Below are 22,475 nucleotides of genomic sequence, written 5' to 3' on the forward strand. Positions count from 1 at the left end.
AGTCCTCTGGAACAGGCCTCCTGATGCTGGTGGCACTGGTCTCCTGAGACGTTGGCTGATGGAAGATACCCTCCTCTCTAGCCATCACCAACAACCACGTCCCCACTCCCTTCCCATGGGCCAGGGCAACTCCTGAGGTGATGTTAGAATGGCGCTGCCCTGGAACGGGCCAAGAGGCAAAGACGCAAATGGAGCCGGAGGCCCGCTGGCTCTGGCCTTGTCCAGCTGAGGAAGCTCTGGGCTCAGCTGGGTTCCTGGAGCCACGCCTGGTCAAGCAGGGGGCTCCGCTGCCCACCCAGGCGGTACGCACTGCTCCCACTGTGATCGTTTCAGATACACAAACCGTTTTTACACACTTGACCTCATCCAGTTCAGACAAGCACCTTGTACAGGTAGGGCAGTGACCATTAAGCTCCTTTCACGAATGGAGACAAGGCCCGGGGTGCTAGATCCGGCTATGAGTAGTGGAGACCTAACCAGAGATTTAAACAAAATGGAACGTACCCGACCCCCACCCCCCAAAACAACAAACAAGTACTGAGGTGGCAGCTCAGGGCTGTTACGATGGATGCATGATCAAGAACCCAGGGACCTCTCTTTACTCCACTGTCCGAGATTTGGTTCCATCCTGGCTGCTGAAGGTCGCTGCACGCTCCCCAGGGATGAGCACACAGCCTCCCTCCCCTCAGTGAAAACACACACAAGTGCTTGTAGGAGGAAAGAGGAGAAAGAGGGCCTGGGAGGACAGCAGATTAGAGGGAGGGACGGAGGGGTGGGTGAAGGGGAGCAGGCAGAGCTTTCCTCCCCAACAGCAGATGCCACCCTGCGGCCAGTCCTGTGGGGCCTCGCCTGGTCTGGGTCCTGTAGCCTGGCAGTGCTGGGGGGGAGGGGCGTGTGTGTGTGTGTGTGTGTGTGTGTGTGTGTGTGCGGTGTGGTGTGTGTGTGGGTGTGTGCGCTGTGTGTGTGTGGTGTGTGGTGTGTGCTGTGTGTGTGTGTGGTGAGTGTGTGTGTGTGTGTGTGCGGTGTGTGTGTGTGGTGTGTGTGGTGTGGTGTGTGTGTGTGTGTGCTGTGTGTGTGTGCGCGGTGTGTGTGTGGTGTGTGTGGTGTGTGTGTGTGTGTGTGTCCAGCTGGCCTAGTCCAAAGAACACAGACACCCTTTTTACAAAGGTATTTTATTTTACTAAAGAAAATACTGGTTCTTTTAAAAGCGTGTAAAAAGTCACATCATTTTAAGTTAAAGCTGTAGGCTGGGAACTTATCCTCTGACACATCATTCAGTAATTAAGTCTTTCTTCTCGGCTGGAGTCCACTCAAGCTGACATGTAAAGTGCAAAATCTAGAAAAGAAGAACCAAAGAGATAAATAGGAATGTCTGATAAGGGCCAGTGCTTTACTTGCTCAGCACTAACGCTTACATTCAGCCATTTAGACTTAACAGAAACCACTGTTAGTGAACGTATTTTTAGCTTCATAATTTCCCTTCCATGGAAAAATCCCTTTTGTTTAAAACAAGGCTCCAGGCTTTGATGAGCTGCCAGCCCAGGAGGGGAGAGGGAGGAACCCCCTGGTTAGCTCTAAGCTCAGCTGTGTAAGCCCCCACCCCCCTCCACTGATGGCCTCCGTAGCCGTTTGTGGGAGGGAAGAAGTGTTTATGATCTCACACCTCATCTTTTCTTCCTTGCTCGGTATCACACACAAAATGATGACTGTCTAGGATGGAAAGTCAATCAACATTTCAGTGAAAACGGCCTTCCCTCACCCTTTTTAATTTCGACGTGCTTGCTCTTCCCCACCCTAGTCTTCCTACTGAGTTTCAGTCAACTTAACATTTTTTTTTTTTTTTAAGGCAAGGTCCCACGCTAACTGCTTTTCCCTGGCAGAGGCCTACAGCTCGTTGAGGACCAGTGAGTGATGGGCAGTAACAGGAGCTCACGCGTGCTCTGACAGCTCCCCTTCCTGCATTCAGGACGGCAATGCAGCCGGTGCCTGAATGTCTGACGGGGCTTCAGCTCTGGTTCTGCTCCTCACCACGTACAGTGGGAGCTATTTTTTCAATCTGAGTGGCTCTCACAGGGTTGTCAGGAGGAGGAATAACGGCACTGTATATGGGATGCTCGGCAAAATGCTAGCACATAATCATCACTCTCTAAGTGTTGCTGTAATTACTAATACGTTTGCTTTTAAACTCAGTAAGTCTCAAAATACTACAAAAGGGAACTCGCATTTACAGAAGCATGGAATCTGAGGAGGGACGGGTGTGGGCGGGCCCCTTCCTACAGCCACCTGCTGCTGAGATGCCCAGGCCCAACCACAGACATAATGGAACTTCTCACAGGCTGGAGCCTGGGAACCTGCATTTCAACAGCACCCTCATCAGGCAATTCTCATCTTTAGCCAACGCTGGGAACCACTGATCTGGAATCCCCTGCCACCATAGTTGAATCCTAATTTTTAGAAAAGCACAGAACTCGAGAAACGAAGGAACTGGCTCAGCACACCAGAATTAAGGAAACTGCTCAATGCCATAGGTGCAGTTTGTAGTGGGGGTTGAATAACAACTTCCTGGTGCCTCAGCTCCACACACACATCCTGGGCACCTCCTGTGTGTGCTGTGACAGGCACTGGGCCACAATGATGAGTCCTAACTCCTGCCTGGGAGCAGGTCATCGGGAAGGGCCCTCCGGGCCACGGGACTCACAAGCAAAGGCCAAGGGGCACAAAAGTCTGTCGAGGTCTGCAGGAGCATGGGGAGTGGCCGCAGAGGGACAAATGTGTCCTGGGTTAAGGACACACACGGAAGGGATTTACAGGCCCTACCCAGGAGTCTGACTGTATCCTGTAGAGATAGCAAGGCCTCTCAGTCTTGGGTACAGATGAGGGTGTCAAATGATGCATGACCCCTCTCCCCTCCCCCATCTCAGATTTACACATACTTGTGTTTCTAGTATGTGTGCTTTTCTAAGAAGGTTCACAGCTTTTATTAGCTTCTCAAGAGTCCTGTGACCCAGTACCTATTAAGCACCATTAAGCACGGCTGCTGCCAGTAAGAACCCTGCAGAGGCATGGACTAATCACATGCTCCCTGACTCAGCAGCAGACAGGGGAAAGGGTCAGGCTCTGCATACCTCACAGAGCTGCTCAGTGACAGGCGGGCCACGTGCCCTCACAGCTCAGACCCACCCGAGGGATGCGGAATTCTCGGAACTATCACATTCCTTGATTGGCCACCCAACCCATGTATATTTCATACTTGCAAAGTCCCGGTACCTTTGATTTCCCTTTAGTTATATTTCTTCTCTGATTGCTTCTTCTTTTCAGCTTCCAGTTTTTGCTGTTGTGCTTCCAATCTTTTCCTTTGGTATATTTTGACTCCAGCAAATGCCAGGCAGAGAATCAATGTCTTCGCTGCCAAGATATACAGCAGCAGGGGAACGTGTTCAAGAACCTTAAAGAAGAAATGATTCTAAATGTTCTATAATTGATAAGAAAGGCTCATGTTCCTCTATTCAACAAACATTTACTATGCAGCTGTTGTGTAACAGGCACGAGGCTAGAACAGACAGTTCCTGTCCCCAGGGTGCTAAGTCTAGTGTTAGCTGCGTCCTTCCAGTCCCCCTTGCTGCTGACTTCACAGAGACCCTCCAGCGGACTGCAGATGGAACAGCCCTGGTCTCTCACAATCTGACCGTGCACTTTGCCGACTGCCCAGGCCCTCTGCTTCTGAGGCTGTGGCATGGTCCAGTAAAAGGAGCCAGGGCCACCCTGCCACTGACTGTGCAACCTGGGTCAGTCACTTGACTTTTCTGAGCTTCGAAGACAGGCTGGACCTGAGCTTCCTTCTAGATTCTCCAGCTGTCGTATGCTATGATTTCCTTTGGTTCCCTCTACTCATTAGCTTTGGCACTTGAAAGCAAAATATAAAAATGAAATACAACTCAAATTTTATTAGCTACTTATTCACTATTCCTGTAATTTTTTGTTGGAAGTTTTAACGCACTGGCTAAAATGAAGTCTAGGGAGTAACTGTTGATTGGACTTACTCTTTGCACCAATAGGTTTCATTATGAAAATCTATATAGAATAGTATCTCAAGGCAAATACTACAGTTTTCGTAAACATGATAAGTATGATCTGAATAATTATGAGTTTTTTGTGTGATTAAAAATTCATTCCAAATAAACGAATGATAGCCTTTGCTCAGTAAGTATCATTCTAAAGGACTAGGCAGGATTTATTCCAATGAAATCATTAGGTTCAATTCCCAAACATCACTTATTAGATGTAATTCCAAAGAGACTCTATTAATACTATGGGGAGTGTATTTGTCCCTCTGAGAGTTTCAAGTTGATCTGAAACTAGTCAGTCAAAACTTTAGCTGAGAACATGCTCACAGACCTGGAGGGCTAGATGGATTTTAAAGATGACTTAGTCCACCACCTTCTTATACAAACAAGGAAAGTGGCAGTTGAGAGGCCCATCCACGTCACACGCTAATTCATTACGAGGTCAGAGCTAGAATGGAAGATTTTAAAGGATGCCAGTCTCCTTCCCACTGGTTCCTGATTTTCAATGAAATGGAATAAAATCACAAATTATGTACATATATGTTCCTGTAATTTTATTCAAAATTTTTATGACTCAGACTTAGATGTATTTTTCACGTTTAGAAGACGTAGCATCAGTTACCATCCACTGAGAGCTTACTGTGTGCTAAGTGTCTCACAGAGACTTTTCCCTTCAGTCCTCATAATATCCCATGAGGTAGACAGACTGTCCTAATTTCATAGCTGAGAAAACAAAGTCTGAAAAGGTTAGTCTGACCGAGTTCTGCCTGCTCCGAAGTCTGAACTCTTCAACATTACATGAGTCTGTAACATACGTGATGCTCTCCCCCACCCTCAACTCCTTTTACAATTAAATTATGCGAATAAACAAATGCTTGGCTACTGAATTTACCAAAGGCAACTAAAATCATGACCGCTGAAGTTATTTAACTGATTACTTATGGATATTTGAGGAAGGTTATAATGCAAAGCAATAGGAACACAACAGATATCAAAAGGAGGAATCCAAATATTTAAATTGTTTTAATTAAAACAGTAAGAAAACAGGAACACTGAGTTAACTAGATAACAGCTTTCAACCACAAAACCATTTAACGGTGAAGAATATATACAACAAACCCACTTCAGAAAGATCACTCTGGCAATAGTATAATAACTAAAAAAATTGCAAAAATGAAATGTTTTATCCTGACAAAATATAAGCAGCTTAGAATCCTGATTTGGTTTCTGGGTCCTTCCTCCCTCAAACCTCTCTTATCTTCCCCAAATAATTCTCTAATTCATCTACTTTCTTGAAGGTTCTCATTTTAGAGATGAGGCTTGACTCCACATTTATAAACCAGCTAAAGAAGGTCAATATAAACCTCTCTTCATTTCACTAGAACTTTCTAGGCTACCTGGGCACTGACATGTACTGGGAACAGTCTCCAATCCATATCACAGCCCATGGTTCCCCATGAGCTAAACACAAAATTTCGCTGGAGCAGTTACAGGCATGATCAAAAAATACGGTGAATGTTTAAATTGAAAAAAAATTTTATTACAGTAAAAGACACATTGCCATTAACCCCCTTCAAAATACTCCCACTCGCTTTGAACACATTTATCCCGTTGTTCTTGCCACTTTCTGAAGCAGTTCTGAAAGTCCTCTTTCGTGAGTGTCTTTAGTTGCGCTGTCGTGGCTGCTTCGATGTCCTGAATCATTTTGACTTTGAGGAAGAGCCAGAAGTCGAAGGGTGCCAGATCCAGTGAATAAGGTGGATGAGGACACATCATAATGTGTTTATTTGGCAAAAATTGCCATAGCAGAAGCAATATGTGACACACAGTATTGTTGTGATGGTAGATGAAACTGTTTGCCCATTTCTCAGGCCGTTTTCTACGCACATCGTTTCTTAAATGCGCTAATAAGTCCTTACAATAATCAGAGTTCACCGTAGTGTTCCTGGGTACAAACTCAGCGCGCACAATTCCATTAAGGTCAAAAAACACAATTAACATCACCTTGATGTTGGATCTTAATTGACGTGTTTTTTTTACATGAGAACTGGGCGATTTCCATTGACAACGCTGAACCTTGGTCTCAGGATCATAACCATAAACCTAAGTTTCATCTCCCATGATGACATGTCTTAAAAAGCTGGAATCTGAAGCGGCACAATTGTGCAACTCCAACAAAATTGACAAACACTGTTGCTTTTGTTTGACAATCAAAACGCGTGGAACAATTTCACACTTACTTGCCTCATGTTCAAGTCTGTTGTTAAAATGTTTTGAACGGAACCATAAGTGATACTCAGATCCTCAGAAATTTCCCTAATAGTCATTCGCCTGTTTGATCAAATAATTTCACTTACTTTTGCAACATTCTCTTGGGTTTCTGATGTTGAAGGACATCCCAGTCTCTCCTAGTCTTCAATTGATTCACGACCATTACGGAATCACTCAAACCACTTGTAAACCGTCTTCGTGGTCACTGCAGCATCACCATAAACTAATTCTAACATTTAATGTGTTTCTTTAGCACTTTTTTACAGTTTGAAATAAAATTTCATGTTAATTCATTGTTCATGATCCATGATTTATGGCACACTTTAAAACACACTTTCTCTCAACCGTAGCACACACCTGAAGCTACAACTGCACAGAACAAGCTGAAACTTTTCACACACAGTTACTAAGGTTCGATGCATCGCTTTCCATATTGAAGATCCCGGCCTTTCCGTTGGATGGCACTAAGTAGCAGCATTCACCGTATTTTTTTTATCACACCGTGCAACCAGATTCAGAAAACCCACTGAAATGGAAGCACATCAACAAAAGGACACAGATAAGTGGTTTCTTATTTACTTTCTTTTAAAAAGTACTAGAGAGGCAGAGGCAAGAGGCAGAAGTTTCGAGACTGAGAGGGGGCAAAGCAGTGGCAGCAGGGGTCAAGGACTCTATGAGGGCTAAAGTGAAAGATTTCAGGGGCCCGTTCCTGCCCCTCTTAAGTACTAAACTGCAGTCATGTTAAATCTCTTCCTTTGATCTCTAACAAATGCCTCATATTAAGTCTTGAAATATGCAAACCTTCAAAGAGGTAAGTGAACAAAATATTGTTGGGGTGGACTAGATCTACACCAATTGTTTTAGACAAACTCCAATACCTGTGTCATGAGAATGGCGGGCTTCTTAAATAATGAGGCCACACTCATTTGCTAATGCACAGGTATGGCTGACTGTCGCTAATTACCACAGGTCCAACGTGCCAGAGAGGAAAGGGCACAGGAGGCAGTGGGCCTACATAATCCTTCAGTCTCAGGGGGCTCTGTGCAGTCAAGGTGTAAGGAGAGGCCATTGCTTTGACACCACAGGGTGTCAGAAACATGAGGTTGTTCCCTGGCAGCCAGGGTGCAGTGTGTGTCTGTTCAAAGTTGGAAAGGTTTGGGCAGATTTTGTTCCTCACACAGGAAGGACTCCTTTTGTCATAAGGACTTGCCTCAGTGGTCAAGTGGGTCACTGTACAATTAAAAGAAAACCTTCTCTGTGCACTGCCTGGTAAATCACAAAGCCCAGGCCTATACGATCAGACTCAGGGGGGTAAGGATGCATTGTTTTAACTAGTTGAGGTGGTTTTGATACTCTTAAGTGTGAGACCCTCAGGGCATCACGCAGGACGCTCTGACACTTGTTGACGGGGCGCTTAGTACCACTTCCATCATCCCTACTGACTTTTGGCAAGACAAAGGGTAACAGTCCTTCCCTAAACCTCACCCCACACTGCTTTCTGCTCTTCCCCCTACATCTTCTCACTGCCTCATCTTTCCTCCCCAGCCTTTCCACAGTGAACTCTGGAACCCTGATACATGCTAAATAAACACTTCTACATTTCTAGTCTCTTCACAGAATCCTCACTCTGTCTCCTTAACTGCAACCAGGCTCTTTCTAAAGAACAGTCTCCACAGCCCTTCCCAAGCCCCATGCCCCAAGGAGCTGGGGAAGGAGGGGGCGGGTCGATCCTCTCCCAGTTCCCTGATCCTGCTTCCAGACCTTTCCAGTTCTCCTTGCAATAGAAACCTAGGGGATGTCTGAAACAAGGAAATGCTTGTAATAATTGAAAAAGTACATACAAGATCCTAAGTTTGAAAATATACACTAAACTTACATATCTTGAAAAAATACACCAACATTGTTCAAAGTAGCCCTCTTCGGATGGTATGACGATGTGTAATTTTTATTTGATTTTATACTTTTCAAAGTATCTACAATAAAATAGATTTTCGAGGCTGCTCTCTTAGCCAACCTCCACCTCACGCCACCTACTGTGGGGATTTATTGCGAGCCACTCCTTTCCCTCTGTAAGAGCAGCTGGCAGGCTACTCTTTATTCAGTTGCCCTTGAACTTCTCTACCAGCTGAATCCAATATTTTACTGGGATCAGTTGTGTTTATTCCCCAGCCAGGTTAAGTTGTATGCGATGCTATAGTAATTTATTTAAACATGACACTTAGGAAATATGACTATGTAAACAAGATTGTTTCCATGAAAACTAAGTTGAATGTTTTCAATGCTTTTTCAAGTTTGAGTTGGAAAAAAAAAAAAAAAAACGTGTTGGCAACACATATGTAAAAGATTAGGAAAGAGGAGCATACAAATTTAGAAAGATTTCACATGTAAGATCTTAATCCATTTTAAAGAAACAAAAATGTGAAATTGTAGGTGAAATTTAAAGGTGTAGTTTTTGCAAGAAAAGGGAGGCCGATCTGAGGTCAACTAATGCCCGCTCAAAGAAAAGGCCTAGCCTTCCTCCAGGAGTCTGGTGAGTAAATGTAGACTTGTATGTTTTAACTTAAAATATTAAATATTGTTATGATTCCTGGTGTAATTTACTTCTTATTCTGAATTTTTACAAACAGGAGAAAGAAAAACTCAAGCCATAAATGTTTAAAACTATTCTCACTTTCCAGTTCATGCTGCACCAACTGTGAATCCACTACTGCTCGACGGAGGCCCACTCAGACAAGCACATGAGAAGGAGCTGGAAGGTCAGATCTTGCTGGTCTGGTGGGGAAAAGAAGAATCAAGTCAATTCAGGTTTTCTAGAGCAGACTCCCTTTGATGAATACTTCCCTTTGATGAAGAGAGAGAGCACATGAGCAAAGACAGCGAGCTTTGCAGAAAGGAGGTTTAAATGTCCCCAACAAGGTGAGCCAGAGCCTGGTGGAAAGCAGATGGCCTGGGTGAGGGCCGAGGCAGGCTTGGCTCTTGGTGAGCAGAAAGATCTCTTTGGCTGATCTTTGCCGGGGATGGGAGCACAGCCTCAAGCAGAGGTGGCAGTGCTGCTCCTTAAGGCATATGTGCTCCCTTTCCATTCATCTGGGAATTTTAAGAGCCCAAATCCAAAATCGGTTCCTCCACCCACCTCCTGCCCTGAACAAGAGCTGGTTTGTGGATGAGTGAGTGTTCCTCAGGTCCTCTGAGTGTTAATTAAGCAAATCTTGGTTGTTAAAAAATATCTGGAGGAGAGTAAATGATAGGGAAAAAATTGTCCTAAGAAAGCAATTTGTATCTAGATTCCCTCTGAAATGTGAGGAAGACTCAGGGGAAGGTGAGGCAGGAAGTGACAAGGCAGGGACACAGCCAGCACAGGATTTGCTCTGAGGCATCACATGTCACTATTTTTAGACTACGACACATACCCCAAGTGTCAGAAGACTTGAGCTCTGGATGAAGAACCTACACACTCTGGCAAATGACTTTCCTCTTAGGGCCTTGGTCCCATCTGTAAATGAAGAAAAGGGGTGTCAACTAGATGGGCTCTGGGCCCCTATTTTTTCTGAAATTTGGAGACTTACAGCATAATAATCACAGCTTCACTTTATTGTGCCCAACTGGGTTGAGTGTGTTAAATGCAGTAACTCATTTATTCTTCACACCGGTCCTATGAGGTACAGTCCACTCTCCCCACTTCAAAGACAAGGAAACACATGTAATGTGTTCACACACTGGGGAACTGGGATTTGACCCCTCCAAATTGGCTCCAGAGTTATCCTGATGCAGGCAGAGAGCTTTGTACTCAAAAATCATAGGGATGCTTTCCTTTAAATGTACTTACAATTAGAATTAAGAAAAGCAACAGAAAATTTCACAGGCCTTTAGAATGGAAATAATAAAATGAACTTCAGGGAGGATGTTTTATAAAAACTTTCACTTATAAAAGTATCTAAATATAAAAAGTTCATACCTCATCTATTCAAGGTCATAGTAGCTGGTAAACAAGCTGGCAGTTGGTACAGGACAACCAAGTTTTCCCCATGAACTTTTCAAAGTCAGATAAGCTAACAAAAGGAATTTACACCACAAATCTGTTTAAATGTGATGATGGAGATTGAAGGTACTCATTACCTTCATGTATAAAGGGCCTCTTTGTCCTTAAGTAGCAGCAGATTCTGACCTGCACTAAATACATTCCTGTTACAACCTGTTGCTAGAATTTTCACCTTGAGTAATCTCTAACAATCTCAGGGATTAACCATGTTGTAAATTAAATGTTTAAAGTTGTGTAAATTTTCTTTTTACAACTCCAGCTCTGAGTTGTGTACACATATAGTAGGTGAGTTTGGCTGTTCCCCACTAATCTTCTGAAGCCATATTACATACCTAATGAACTGATGTAAGATATTGATTCCCAAGGTCAAGGACAACAAACTGGTCCCAAAAGCTTATAGGAGGAAATAAATGAAAAAGAACCCCCAGTAGTCTGGCCCTCTGGCCAACAGGAGACATTAAGTTCTTGAAATGTTTTCTCAATAGGTTCTGAGACTTATAATGAAACCAATTTTACCACAGGCTAATTGATAAAACAAGAGTTAAGTTCCTACGACATCTCATCAACATTATAGCAAACCTGGAACTGTAAACTAAGCGCCACGCTCAGCACATGGACAGCACTAAGTATTAACCATTATTATCATGATCAGTATCTCTCCTTCCACTAATGGACATGCCAAACTTTAGAACATAACCAAGTTACATCCAGGGTAAACACAGTCACTGCAAGTCAGCAGGGCATGGTATAAAGAACCACCACCAGAGGACCAGGAGAACTGGAGGTCTGGACTCTATTCTTGGTGGCACCAATGGCACATCACGTGACCTGGGGCAAGCCATGAACTTCTTTGAACCAAAGTGTTCTCATTTTAAAAAGATCAGAATCCGAAGAACAACTCTGCAACTCTGGAATTAGTAAGTCACCCTTCTCTCTGATAGCACAGAATCTGACTTTAAACATATACTGGCAGCTGCCTCAACTTCATACCTAGAATAATAAAATTCAAGCTCTTTAGGAAAGAAACATTTAAAGTAGCCCAACCTGCAAAGTGGTGGAAGGGGTACCGCGAGGTGGGAGACCAGCGGGCAGATCAGTGCAGCTCATTCCCACCCACTGCCTCCAAATTGTAATTTTCCATCTCCCACAATTACATGCTCCCACTCTGCCATTTGTGTAGCTTCCGGCAGGACTTGAGCAACTGAGAGCTCAGAAAGCTAAAACTATCAGCAGGCTATGTGCTCTGCGGCCACAGACACACGTGGTGCAATATTAGAAACAGGAGGCAGCTGGTAGCTGAGGGCTGAACTGCAAAAGCCAACAAGATGGGGACAATTTTGAGAGAGAAAATCTATGAAGTGCAGAATATTTTAAACTTACCCTGGAACTATCCAGTCTTAGCTTAAAACTCAAAAATAACAATGGCTTCGATAGAAATAATTCTAGTCCCTTTACTGCAAAAATATCTTGATTTTTTTTCCTTTGCCAGATTTCTCCTGAAAAACCCAAAAGCTATTAGTTTATCGTGGGCAGGCCAATTAAAGCAATATGGACAACGACTACGGGTCCACAATTTACTTTTCCGTCTTGGCACACCCGGCAAACCCAAGGGTCGTGCCTTCGGTCCTCAGTCTGCACTTTCCGAAGCTGTTATCACTCCCAGTCTGTCCCTCTCTCACCACAACTCCTCACCCGATCATATTAAGCAGGGGCGGGTGTGGAGAGAAGGGGATTCCAGGTGAACCTCGGGCATCACTTGGTCAACAACCTGAGCCCCACTCCCCAGTCGGCCGGCGAGCTGGGCCTCAGTTGCTCGGTAACCTGAGGGCCGGGCCAGTGTCCCCTCCGGCCCCAACACCTGGGAGCAACACCTGCCCCGCTCAGACCCAATGATGAGGACCAAGGGAGGTCACTGCTTCCGCCACCCTTCAGGGCGTCCAGACAGTTCCCTCGTCCCCCCAGAACCTCTCGGAGACCAACACCCTGTGGCCAGAACCAACCCTGGGCCCCGGCGGGCCCGCGCCTGCCGCCTAAACACGCCGCCTCCGGCGCCCGGCCGACCTAGGTCCTCCGGCAGGCGCGCTCCGCCAGTGGGAGCCGCGGCGCCCGTCACCCTCCGGGTTCCCGCTCCCAGAGCCGGCGCCGCGCGGCCGAGGGCATCTTGGAGAGACAGCGCGAACGCCGGGCTGGCCGCCGGACACCCCAGCGCCCCCCAAAAGCCGTCGGGATTCACGTCAGGCTCCCGAAGACCCACAAGTCATCCACTTACAGTTCGAAGTGACCGAGGATCCGACGTCCGGCGGGCACGCAAACCACGATTCCCACAATGCCGCGGGGAAATTACACGTCCCGAAATGCACCGCTCCGCGCGCCGGCGCAGTAGGCCTCGACAGCCTCCGTGGGCGCCGTGCTCCGCGCGCCGGCGCAGTGGGCCCTGGCCGCCTTCGTTGGGGAGTGACGGGGCTCGCAGGTCATGATTGGCCGAGTCAGGGGCGAGGGCCGGACACCGTGGGACAGGCCCAGGGCTGGTTCTGGTGCAGAAATGATCCGAGCTGGAGGAGGCCTGCAACCGCGGGGCGCGGTGTCGCGCGGCCCCTCCCCCTCAGCTGCCCCGCGTTCCCTGGATTCTCCTCGCTGCGACTGAGGGCCCGTGGTTCCCTGAAGAAGTTTCCAAGCTCAGCATTCGTCTTCGCTGACAAAATGCACGCAGTTTCCTTTGGGATAGCAGTAGGGCGCCCCGGTGCTGGGTTCCCAGATTCCTTCATCAACAAACGCTTAGCACCGGGGTGCAGTTTGAGCAGTCATTCCCTGCCCCAGGTACCCACTGGGCAGGACAGTTCTGGGTGGTAAACGATTTACATCTCAAAAACGGAGAGAACGGATTTATAATTGCAAGCTTTCTAAGTAACTGCTCTAAGAGTGAGGGGTTCAGAGGGGGTGATTTGCCTATCGCCAGGCTTTGGCCGGAACAAACAGTGAATTCACCTGGCTAGTTGATCTGTCTCAGGCAGGACCTGAAAGGGCTGGGGCCATCTTAGGGATGCAGCCTCGAGCTGTTAGAAACTATGCTAGTATTTGTTCAAGTCTCTTAGGTTGGGGAGGGTGATGAAATACTTTGTGCCGAGAGCCTGCACTGTTTATAGTTCGAGGTTGAGGGCTAGTTGAACAGAGGACTCAGAGGAGCCCGACCAGAGTTTGGTCAACAAGATAGTTTTTGTCACCGGATGGAAACCTTAGACCAGACCCAAGGCACGGATTTTGTAACGCGGGTCACTGCTGTGGTCACATTGGAATGAATGTCTTGGGTGCAACAGCATTTCTGGGAGTCTGATCTGAGAAAGGAAGCCACCTTGCCACATCTGCTCTTGGAATATGAATGGCTTTTCCCTGACACTGTATTTCATGCTTCTGTTAGCATAACTGCACACTTATTATTAGGAAACAGATACCTTGTATATACTTCATGCTGAAGAGATAAACCTGGTAGTCCACATAAGACATCCTACAAGCGGGCCTTGAAGAAGGGCTCCTTCTATGAATTTTGTCTTAGTGCCCTGAGGCTTGAGGCCCTGCTCACAATCACTGTGCCTTGGCTGAATAGATGGGGAGATGAGAGAGGAGCAAAGGGTAAGCCAGGAGACATGACGCTTCATGAAGCTACAGCCTCACACATCTTGCTTGCCATTGACTTCCTGCTCTCAGCTCTCTGAGAGTAGACAGTGACACTTCGGCCTGCCCTCCTGTCCCTGCTCTAACTCTGCCCACTTTGTGTTGATCTCTGTTATAAGTGATACCATCATGATGTTTCCATCTCTGACTCCCTCTCTGCTGAATGGGTTCCTCCAGCTCAGGGAGTCTCATTCATCTCTACTCCTCTGGTCTAGGCCAGTGACCCAAGAAATGGATGTTGAATGTTGCTATTAAATTAATGAATGAAGTCACCTAATCTGTGGACTGCAGATTTGTTGTCTGTAAATGAAATGGTCTGACAAGAATACGATGAGCTCCAAGGTGCCTTTCGGACCTGATGTTCTCTGATTTCGTGAACCCCATGATGCGAAATATTAAGCAATTACTGTCTAGATTCTCAACAGACATAGCACTTCAGACACTTTTTGTACCTTTAGTCTCGTCAAACAGAAGTAAAGATAGGTCATTGTAAAGAGAAGAAAATAAAATTGAGTGAAAAGAATAAGTTGTTTATAAATGTTACAACTTTTTATTATTTTTTTCTATAATGACAAGAACTTTTAAAAGTGAATTTTCTGTAAAACTTTAAATGTTCGTTTAAAAATGTTTGCACTGGGTAATTCTTAAAGATTCTCCTTCTCTGGAATGGACTAGTTGCCGCTGTGAAATATTTGTTCTGTCTTCAGACTTCCAAATAAATTAAATGCCAGGAAAGCAATCCCCATAAAGTAACCCCATAGTTTTGTTCATTATCACTTCAGACTCTACATACATTCATGAATTAATAAGTGCTCCGATGTCAGTCTAGTGAGCAAGGGGTAGATTTTGAACCTCAGCTTCTGGGTAATACATCAGGGTTATTTATAAATTCAGTTAGTCACATACAAAATAATGTTTCATGACAAAGAAGCTACAGTGCTTTGTAAATCTCTCTATCCCCACTGCCACTGCCCAGGTACTTTACTTCAAAATTGGCTGTATTTTTACTATTGACATTGATTAAAATGACATTTACATTTCACAGAGAGTAAAAGAAGTCTTCAGCATAAAATATTGCTCTGATGAGCACGCAACAGTCACTGAGATTGAAATGTGACTTGTCTTCGTGAACCAACCACATGATCTCCATGAAAATTCTCAACAGAGAGCGAGGAACTTCGGTTCTAAGAAATGACAACTGGATGTGCTCCGTGGCGTGGGCATCTCTTCACGTGTGGATGTCAGGGGCTGGCTTTACGCCTTTCCCGTTTGTCAAGGAAACATTTTGAACCCTGCTGCCCCAGGGTTCTCATGGATGGTGGCCCTGGATTCTTCCAGATTCAGAATTTGGCTCTTGTACTTCTCTCGCCAGTCCTCCACAATGTATTGGTGGTAGGGGTCGTTGGAGTGTTCTTGCCTCTTGGATTTCACGGTGCTTACCAAGATGGCCACGACGATGAACGAGAACATCCCGATCATCACCATGAGGTACAAGATGACGTAGTAGAAGTTCTCGGCGTCCACTTGGGCCTGCAGGGCCTCTTGCTCCGCGGTCGTGTTCCTGCGCCAGTTGTCCATGTAAGTCACAAAAATCCTTTTGAAGGCATCTTCCAGTGTCTGTGTCAGATTGGATAAAGGAGGCATATTTTTCTCCTGCTGCAAATTAAATATTAAAATAGACGAACACGGTTAAAAAAAAGGGGGGGATCTTTTCCACATTTGGTTACCTGAAGGGATGGAGGGAGGGGCATGCAAGGGGAAAACAATAGTATTTTTTCTCAGCCTAGCTGGGGATTGATGGAGTACATATTTTAAATTTTCATATGCATGTTTTGCATGCATGCTATCAGACAATAAAAGTCTTAATAGAGGACATAAAACTATAGTATGATCCCAATTTATATATGTGAACGTTTATATGCGTATGAAAATGGAAAAAAAGACTGGAAGTAAATAGTTCAAAATGTTAATAGTGGGTGGTATACTTAAAGAAAAATGTTTCTTCTTTATGCTTTTCTCATGTTACAAATTTTCATCACTAATCTTGCATTACTTTGTTTTTAGATTGGTCAGTAACCTCATAATAGCTAATATAATGCCTTGTCCATAACAGGCCTTCAACAAACATCAACTGAATGAAGCAATGACTCATGTATGTTCCATGTTTGTAGAGAGGTATGGGGTAGAAGATGCCTTTGCAATTTGTGTCATCTCCAATGTCTAGGCAGTGCTTTTCCCAAGGATCCCGAAGAGAGGAGTATGTACATCCATATTTGAAAGAGGGATTTTCCCTCTAACCTGAGAGATCATTCCTATTTCTCAAATCCAACTCTCCTCTCCATCCTCACTATCACTGCCCAGCATCTGTCCGCTGGATGATATCATGCAATGCAATACAACCCTCCCCAAAACCATCTCCTTGGGGTCACATCAGCCCCTCTCAGCCCCACACAGCAGTCAACGTGCTCCTTTTAAGAGGGAACTGGGATCATTTCATTTCCTTGTTTTTAAAACGATGTAATACCTTCCTGCTGTTCTTAAAATGAAATCCTGCCTCCTTAATGGGTTTACCTGGCCTGACCCCTGACGACCTGCTCTATTACTCCACCCTCACGACCACCTGGCCCTACTGGCCTCCCCTCCTCTAAGTCAATAAATGTTCTCTTGCTGCAGGACATTTGCTCATTTTATTCCCTCAACCTGGAATACTTTCGCCCCTCTCTTCTCCCTGCCACCTCTTCGCCCTTTTGGTCCCAGCTCTGCTGTCACTTCTGAGAAAACTTCCCTGGCCCTGCTGTTAGTCAATTCCCACCACCACTTTTCTCCAATAGCATCTTATTATTTTTCTCCAAAGCACTCTTCACAACGTGATAATTATGTGTATATATTGCTGGGTGTGTGTGCGTGTGTGTGTGCGTGTGTGTGTGTGTGTGTGTGTGTGTGTGTGATTATTGATTTATGGTCTCGTCTTTCCCACACAACTCTCACCTCTATGAGGGCAAGGCTCACACCACCTTTGTCCACCTTGGTATAACAAGTACCTGGCACAGAGCCTGAGACATAGCAGGGGCAGTGGGTGTTTGATGAATAAATTAACATGCTAGGCACAGGCTAAGTATTTGGAAATGCAGAGATGATGAGCGCTGTGTGTGGCAGCTCAGTATAGTGGCAGAGACACAAACAAGTACCGATACAAGGTGCAAAGTGTTGTTACAGGTATGAACAAAGTGAAAAGGGAGGTCAGAGAACGGAGCTGAACATGGATCATAAGTGGGGCAAATGGGTGTAAAGAGAACTGGAAGGGATGTAGGCGGGAAAGAAACCTGTGATTGGCAGAACCTGCAGGCCCACTAAGTCAAGAAAAGACCAAAGGACCAAACAGTGGGTTGGCCTAGTACCCTTATGAAAGCAGTGTGCCCCCTCTTTAACATGCGTCTTTCCTTTCTTCCTATGGAAAGAGGTGTTTCAGATCGTCCCTCCTGGGAAAGGGGTACAAATAAACTTCCAAATCTTTCTCCCACAGAACATTCCCCAAACTTCCCTCATTGAGAATTACTGTAACTAAGATAATATGCGTTTCTCAGTCTGATATTTTTAAGCCCTATTATTCAAAGAGCTCTAAGATCTTCCTCTCCCTCTCCATGAAACGCCTAGTGCGTTGAAAATAAACTTAACAAATAGATAAGACTGCCCCAAAGTACATGCCAAGCACATTTTCTAAGCAATGTAACAGAGACGTGCTTTTTCCCCTTAAAATAATACAGTTCACTGTGGGAGAGTGTAGCTAGGCTGGCTTTCATCTGTGTCAAGACCTCACCGTTAGCTCCTTAATCTTTGATGAGAAAAGACCTACCTACTCATTTGGGGAGTTCACACTTGTTTCATTAGTTAGAAGACAACCCGCGCCCATGCTCTGTGCTATGTCAGGGCTAGTCTTACAAATGTGATGGGACAGGATTAGGTCACCTGCGAGTGTTCTCACCCTCTGTTTCTTCCAGCCCTTTTCCACATCTCCATCCAATAAAGAAAACTGTCGTTTCCCCCAGATACTCCCTTTAGAGAGAATTCAGTTTCCTTTGTGAAGCCAGATTGAAAAGTGGGTAGAACAGAGAGACAACTAAAAAACAATCGGAGCTAAGTTTACAAAATAAAGGGCTGCTGGTGGGGTACAGAAAAATCACAGGGATGGGTGTTGAGGGAAGTTGGTTATGGGAGAAGATCCTGAACGACTGTGGAGAAGGAGGAACTGAGAAGGGGAAGAAGGGAACCTCTTCTGAGTGGAGAATTAGATCCCCTGTAGTGTTCTTTCTGAGATGTTGTCAAGATTGGAATTACTCTAGTTCTTTTTGCTTATTGGACAGTGTGCACTGGGCCACATGAGACTCTGCCTTGTATCTGGGTTCGCCCCAGGGGGTGGGGAGGAGGCATTGCAAGTTCCTGAGTGATTGGAGCTCCTCTGCCCACCACCTCCCAGATATCTCCTTTGTGGGCTTTGCCACTGTGCTTGGAATTCCACCAGTGGCTTCTCTGAGAGGGGGGACCAAGGGTTTCCGTGTTACATGGAAATAGCAACTGGACTGCCAGCATCCTTCTGGAATGTTTCCATCAGAGGAACTCGTTAGCTTTTCACTACCTGTGAAAAATCTAGGCCAGTACCTGACTCATAAGAAATGTCCAATTGCTAGTCCCCTGTTCCTTCAGGACTCTGAGAGAATGGAGACCTAGGAGAGGTATGTCTTGATGCTTAGCAAGGTCATCCAGAACAGGGCACCTCAAAAGAAGACTGAATTTTCCAAGGTGGGATGGGGCTGGGGCACTTGAATAAGTATTGATGGGGAGGAAGAATGGGTCCTGAAGGAGACAGGAGAGGGCACGGAAGTCACCTTGACCTTCTAAATGATTTCCCCTGACTTGCCCTGCAGAAGAAGGTAAAATACAACTTCTACAGGACAATGGAGCTGAGTAGCTCCCGACTCACACATGAAAATGATGGGATGCTCTTGTCGTCTCAGAAACCCGCGTAGGTGGACATCTCATCCACAAGCTTTTCCCCATCCTCCAAGTCTGGCTTGGAGATCCCTCTTCTGTGCTGCTTCTACAAACCGCCATTTGTTTGCTTGTTTTCAGTTACCCATGTATTGTGTGCCATTCATGCGATGCTCGAAACCACTCTGTGACATTGGGACTATAACCTCCACAAACTATAATACAAATGAGGAAACCCATGTCTAGAGAAAGTAGGTTATTTGAATCATAATTACAGGAGAGCTTGAGCTGCTGGAGGGCACGGATTTCTTTATTCATCTTTGATCTTAGCAGACCTTTACTAAACGTTCGGTGAATGAATGAATGTTTCTCTCCTGTGTACTGTGGAATTCAACTGGAAACTACTAGAATGGTGAGTCTTAACTTATTTGTGGGGGAGTGGAAGGGAAGGGTTCGCAGATCCCTTGAGAAATAAAATAATCTGATTTTGTATTTCCCCAGAAAAATGTACTCATGCACATACAAAAGTCTATATTCACACTCGGGACTCCCAGGACCTCTACCCATCCAAGAATCTGCAACAGAATATCTGTGAGCTGAGGGACTTCAGTGCCAAATTCCACAGGAGTCCTTTGGGTTTGCTTCAAGGTGTGGGCATGGCAGCGTTTCCTGGCCTGTTAGAGCTAATACTGCTGATTGTTTGTTCAGCTCTTCTAACATGGACAAAAGCCCGGTGCGAGCAGATCAGGAGGTGCTTTCTGATAAGACTTGATCATAGAGTTGAAAGGGCCTGTGGGGATTCAGTGCCCAAGGGCTGACCCCTTGGCCAGGCTGAAAAAGTCAAGCCCAAAGTGGATTCCCTTTCTTGAACACTGGGCTGAGCAGTCCATTGTCTGTCCATAACCGCAGGAAATAATCAAATCACAGTGTGTGAAAGCAATTTCACTGACGGATATGCTAAAACATATTCAAATAGATGTAAGTTTCTGATACCCAGAATAACTATTGAACTGAGAGACACTGGCCATATTTGCAATATATATTTACCCCTCTTCTAAGTAGAAAAGGTGTTTAGTAACGTGAAGGAAACCATTATCTAATACTCTATAACCATATGAAATTGGTTACAAAGTGGTCACATATTAGAGATTTCATATCATTCAACCTACTCTATGTGAACATATATATTTAGGGCATTTCCAATAACCAGTTCTTGCTCAAAAAAGCAGGCTGGGCTCCTGGAGATTATTAACGCTGGCCTGCTCAATAAAGGCAGGTGGAATGACTATAGCTCACAGAGCTTAAATCACCTATCCTAGGTCACAGGGCTTGCGTGCTGGGCATGATGCTGGAACAGGAAACCATGTCACCCAGGCTCACACTTAGAACCCATGCTGTCCTAGCAGAGGTCACACATTCCAGTAACTCCCCGTTTCCATTGCCTCTGGCTGGTCAGCTCAGCTGGCAAAGAAATGAGACCAAGACCATGGTTTGAGCTCATCAATTAGTTGTTCTCTATGTTCAGGACATGCGATGACCCCTTGCTTCCAGCTGTGCCCGTCACAGATGTCTGTGATCACAACAAGGGCAACCTGACACTGGCGAGAACAACCACCACTTGATCCCCAAATGCAGAGTTCTCTTTTCGTGGAAGAATGGGTCATTAGCATCACCTGGGCCTACAAGAGGCAGCAAAGTCTTTCAATTGTACACAAAAAACACTAAAAGAAGTGGCTATCTACATTTACCATGAAACTCCCGTACAAAAACTTTCAAAAATGTCACCCAAAGGCAATTATTGAAGAAACGAGTAAGGAAAACACTACTAAAAAGAGGAAGGAGGAGGAGGAGAAAAAGAGGGAGGGAAGGAGAAAGAGAGAGAGAGGGGCGGAAGGAGGGCGGGGGGGTGAAGATCAGGTCTTATACCAGGAAAATCATTCCCTTTATAATTTTCTGGAAAAGGAAACAGAAAGCTTTGTTACTTACTTCCTCCAAACACGAAGAATTTGCAGTGGAAACGTACCTATGCAGCCTGTGAGTGGTATGAAATTCCTTGCTCCAAAGCCAGGCTTTGCACCTTCTTGCTGGCGTTGGCGGGCTCTTCAGGACTGTGCAGAAACCTCAGCCTGCCGAGCACCTTCCGCTCGCAGTCAGCTAAGCCCTTGCTAGCCGCAGTCTGCAATCCTAATGACCCCTAATGTTTAATCTAATCTAATCTCCTGTGGAAAGTTAAATACTGACCGGCAGTTGGGAACTAACCTTGGTGCCTGACAGGGTGTGCCTGCTTGGAGTTGGTCATTGGCAGAAGTGGCACAAGTTCCCTCTTCAGGCCTCATGATGCCAGCTCCAGCCAGGACAGCGCCTGGGCACAATGAGCCACCCTCTCCAGAAGTCTCAGTGGACAGCACCATTTCCTGGACAGCGTCCCAGAGAGCTGAGATGAACATGGCCACCTCTGTCTGGGTGGTGGGTGTGGGTTGAGGAGAAGGCCACCGTGATTCAAGGCAGGCATCCCTGTTCTGACCACTTCTTCATAAGCCAAATTTTGTTTAAATACCTCTCTCTGGGAAAATTTCCAAAGACTTTATAACAACATTGTTGTCTTGTAAAACGGAAACTGTCTCCAAGAAAGGTGTTGTATGGAGACGGAAGCAAGTCTGGTAAAGTATGTAAAGGCCTCAAAAGAGATGAACCAACTCTATTTCCTAAAGGTCCTTTTGTATCATAGTGGAAGTCCTTGCAGTTGGGAAGAGTGGGCCTTAATAAGAGCTCACGTTTATTGAGTACTTAACCCATGTCAGGATCTTTTCAAATGCTTTTATTGTATTAGCGTCATGTATTAGTTGCCACAAGGCAATGGAGAAGGTATTATAAACTTTACGGCCTAGGAATCCAGGCAGAGAATGGTCAAGGGATCGGGATGACGTAGAGGTAGAGCCAGGATTTGAATCTGATCCTGGATGGTGGCTGCAGAAGTAACACTCCACCCAAATCACTGGAAAGTCCCAGGTTGTAATGGACTGTGTGAAGTAAACTTTGTTTCACAATTGGATTTTCTCGTTAAATAGTGCTCTGAACAATGTGGTTTGAAGTACACTGGGTGGCAAGAGGAAGATGGGTAGGATTTAAATTGTCTATAAATTGTAGTAGTTAATGTATTAGGTGTGATGTGAAGAAATACACGGATCTATATAACTCTGGTAGACTGCGTTCACGGAACAAGGTCAGGCAAACCCAGCCAGAAAGGAATGGTTTGAACGTGCCTGGGAAGCAACCGAAGCCAGTCATTCAAATGACTTCCTGTGCAATTCTACTGGGGCGACTGTGCCACCTGTTGGTGGAAATGAGGAACACAGGCCAATCCCCCTCACTCCTAAAGCCGCTTGGCTGTTTACTCAGAAGAGTGTGCAAGTCTACACTTGGGTAACTAGAGGAGCAACTGGACG

General features: G+C 45.4%; 2 protein-coding genes across 9 annotated transcripts in view; both read right to left on the bottom strand.

The window, feature by feature from the left end:
* Positions 1–1,153: 1,153 nt before the first annotated feature.
* On the bottom strand, positions 1,154–12,800 carry SMIM11 (small integral membrane protein 11). Of its 3 annotated transcripts, none has more exons than XM_074325716.1 (5): positions 12,644–12,800; positions 9,746–9,828; positions 9,007–9,107; positions 3,268–3,445; positions 1,154–1,336 (listed from the first exon to the last, which is right to left on the bottom strand). In XM_074325716.1, the coding sequence occupies exons 3-4, from the start codon at positions 9,016–9,018 to the stop codon at positions 3,281–3,283; spliced, it is 177 nt and encodes a 58-aa protein (XP_074181817.1). In that variant the 5' UTR covers positions 9,019–9,107; positions 9,746–9,828; positions 12,644–12,800; the 3' UTR covers positions 1,154–1,336; positions 3,268–3,280. The 3 variants fall into 3 exon arrangements, with proteins under 3 accessions (XP_074181817.1, XP_074181820.1, XP_019585814.1); XM_074325719.1 differs by having other exon boundaries at positions 12,436–12,653; XM_019730255.2 differs by lacking the exon at positions 9,746–9,828 and having other exon boundaries at positions 12,644–12,777.
* A 1,770-nt stretch (positions 12,801–14,570) lies between these two features.
* The window catches only part of KCNE2 (potassium voltage-gated channel subfamily E regulatory subunit 2), a 175,477-nt gene continuing 167,572 nt past the window's right edge, over positions 14,571–22,475 (bottom strand). For 3 of the 6 annotated variants that reach the window (XM_074325708.1, XM_074325710.1, XM_074325714.1), the window contains one exon: positions 14,571–15,699. In XM_074325708.1, coding sequence (XP_074181809.1) covers positions 15,316–15,687 — 372 coding nt within the window. In that variant the 5' untranslated portion in view covers positions 15,688–15,699 and the 3' untranslated portion in view covers positions 14,571–15,315. Of the gene's footprint in view, positions 15,700–21,015; positions 21,192–22,475 lie in introns of those variants that run through there. The other 3 variants (XM_074325709.1, XM_074325700.1, XM_074325702.1) reach the window with 3 other exon arrangements.

The sequence above is a fragment of the Rhinolophus sinicus genome, linkage group LG01, assembly GCF_036562045.2.
Source record: "Rhinolophus sinicus isolate RSC01 linkage group LG01, ASM3656204v1, whole genome shotgun sequence".
Classification (NCBI taxonomy): domain Eukaryota; kingdom Metazoa; phylum Chordata; class Mammalia; order Chiroptera; family Rhinolophidae; genus Rhinolophus; species Rhinolophus sinicus.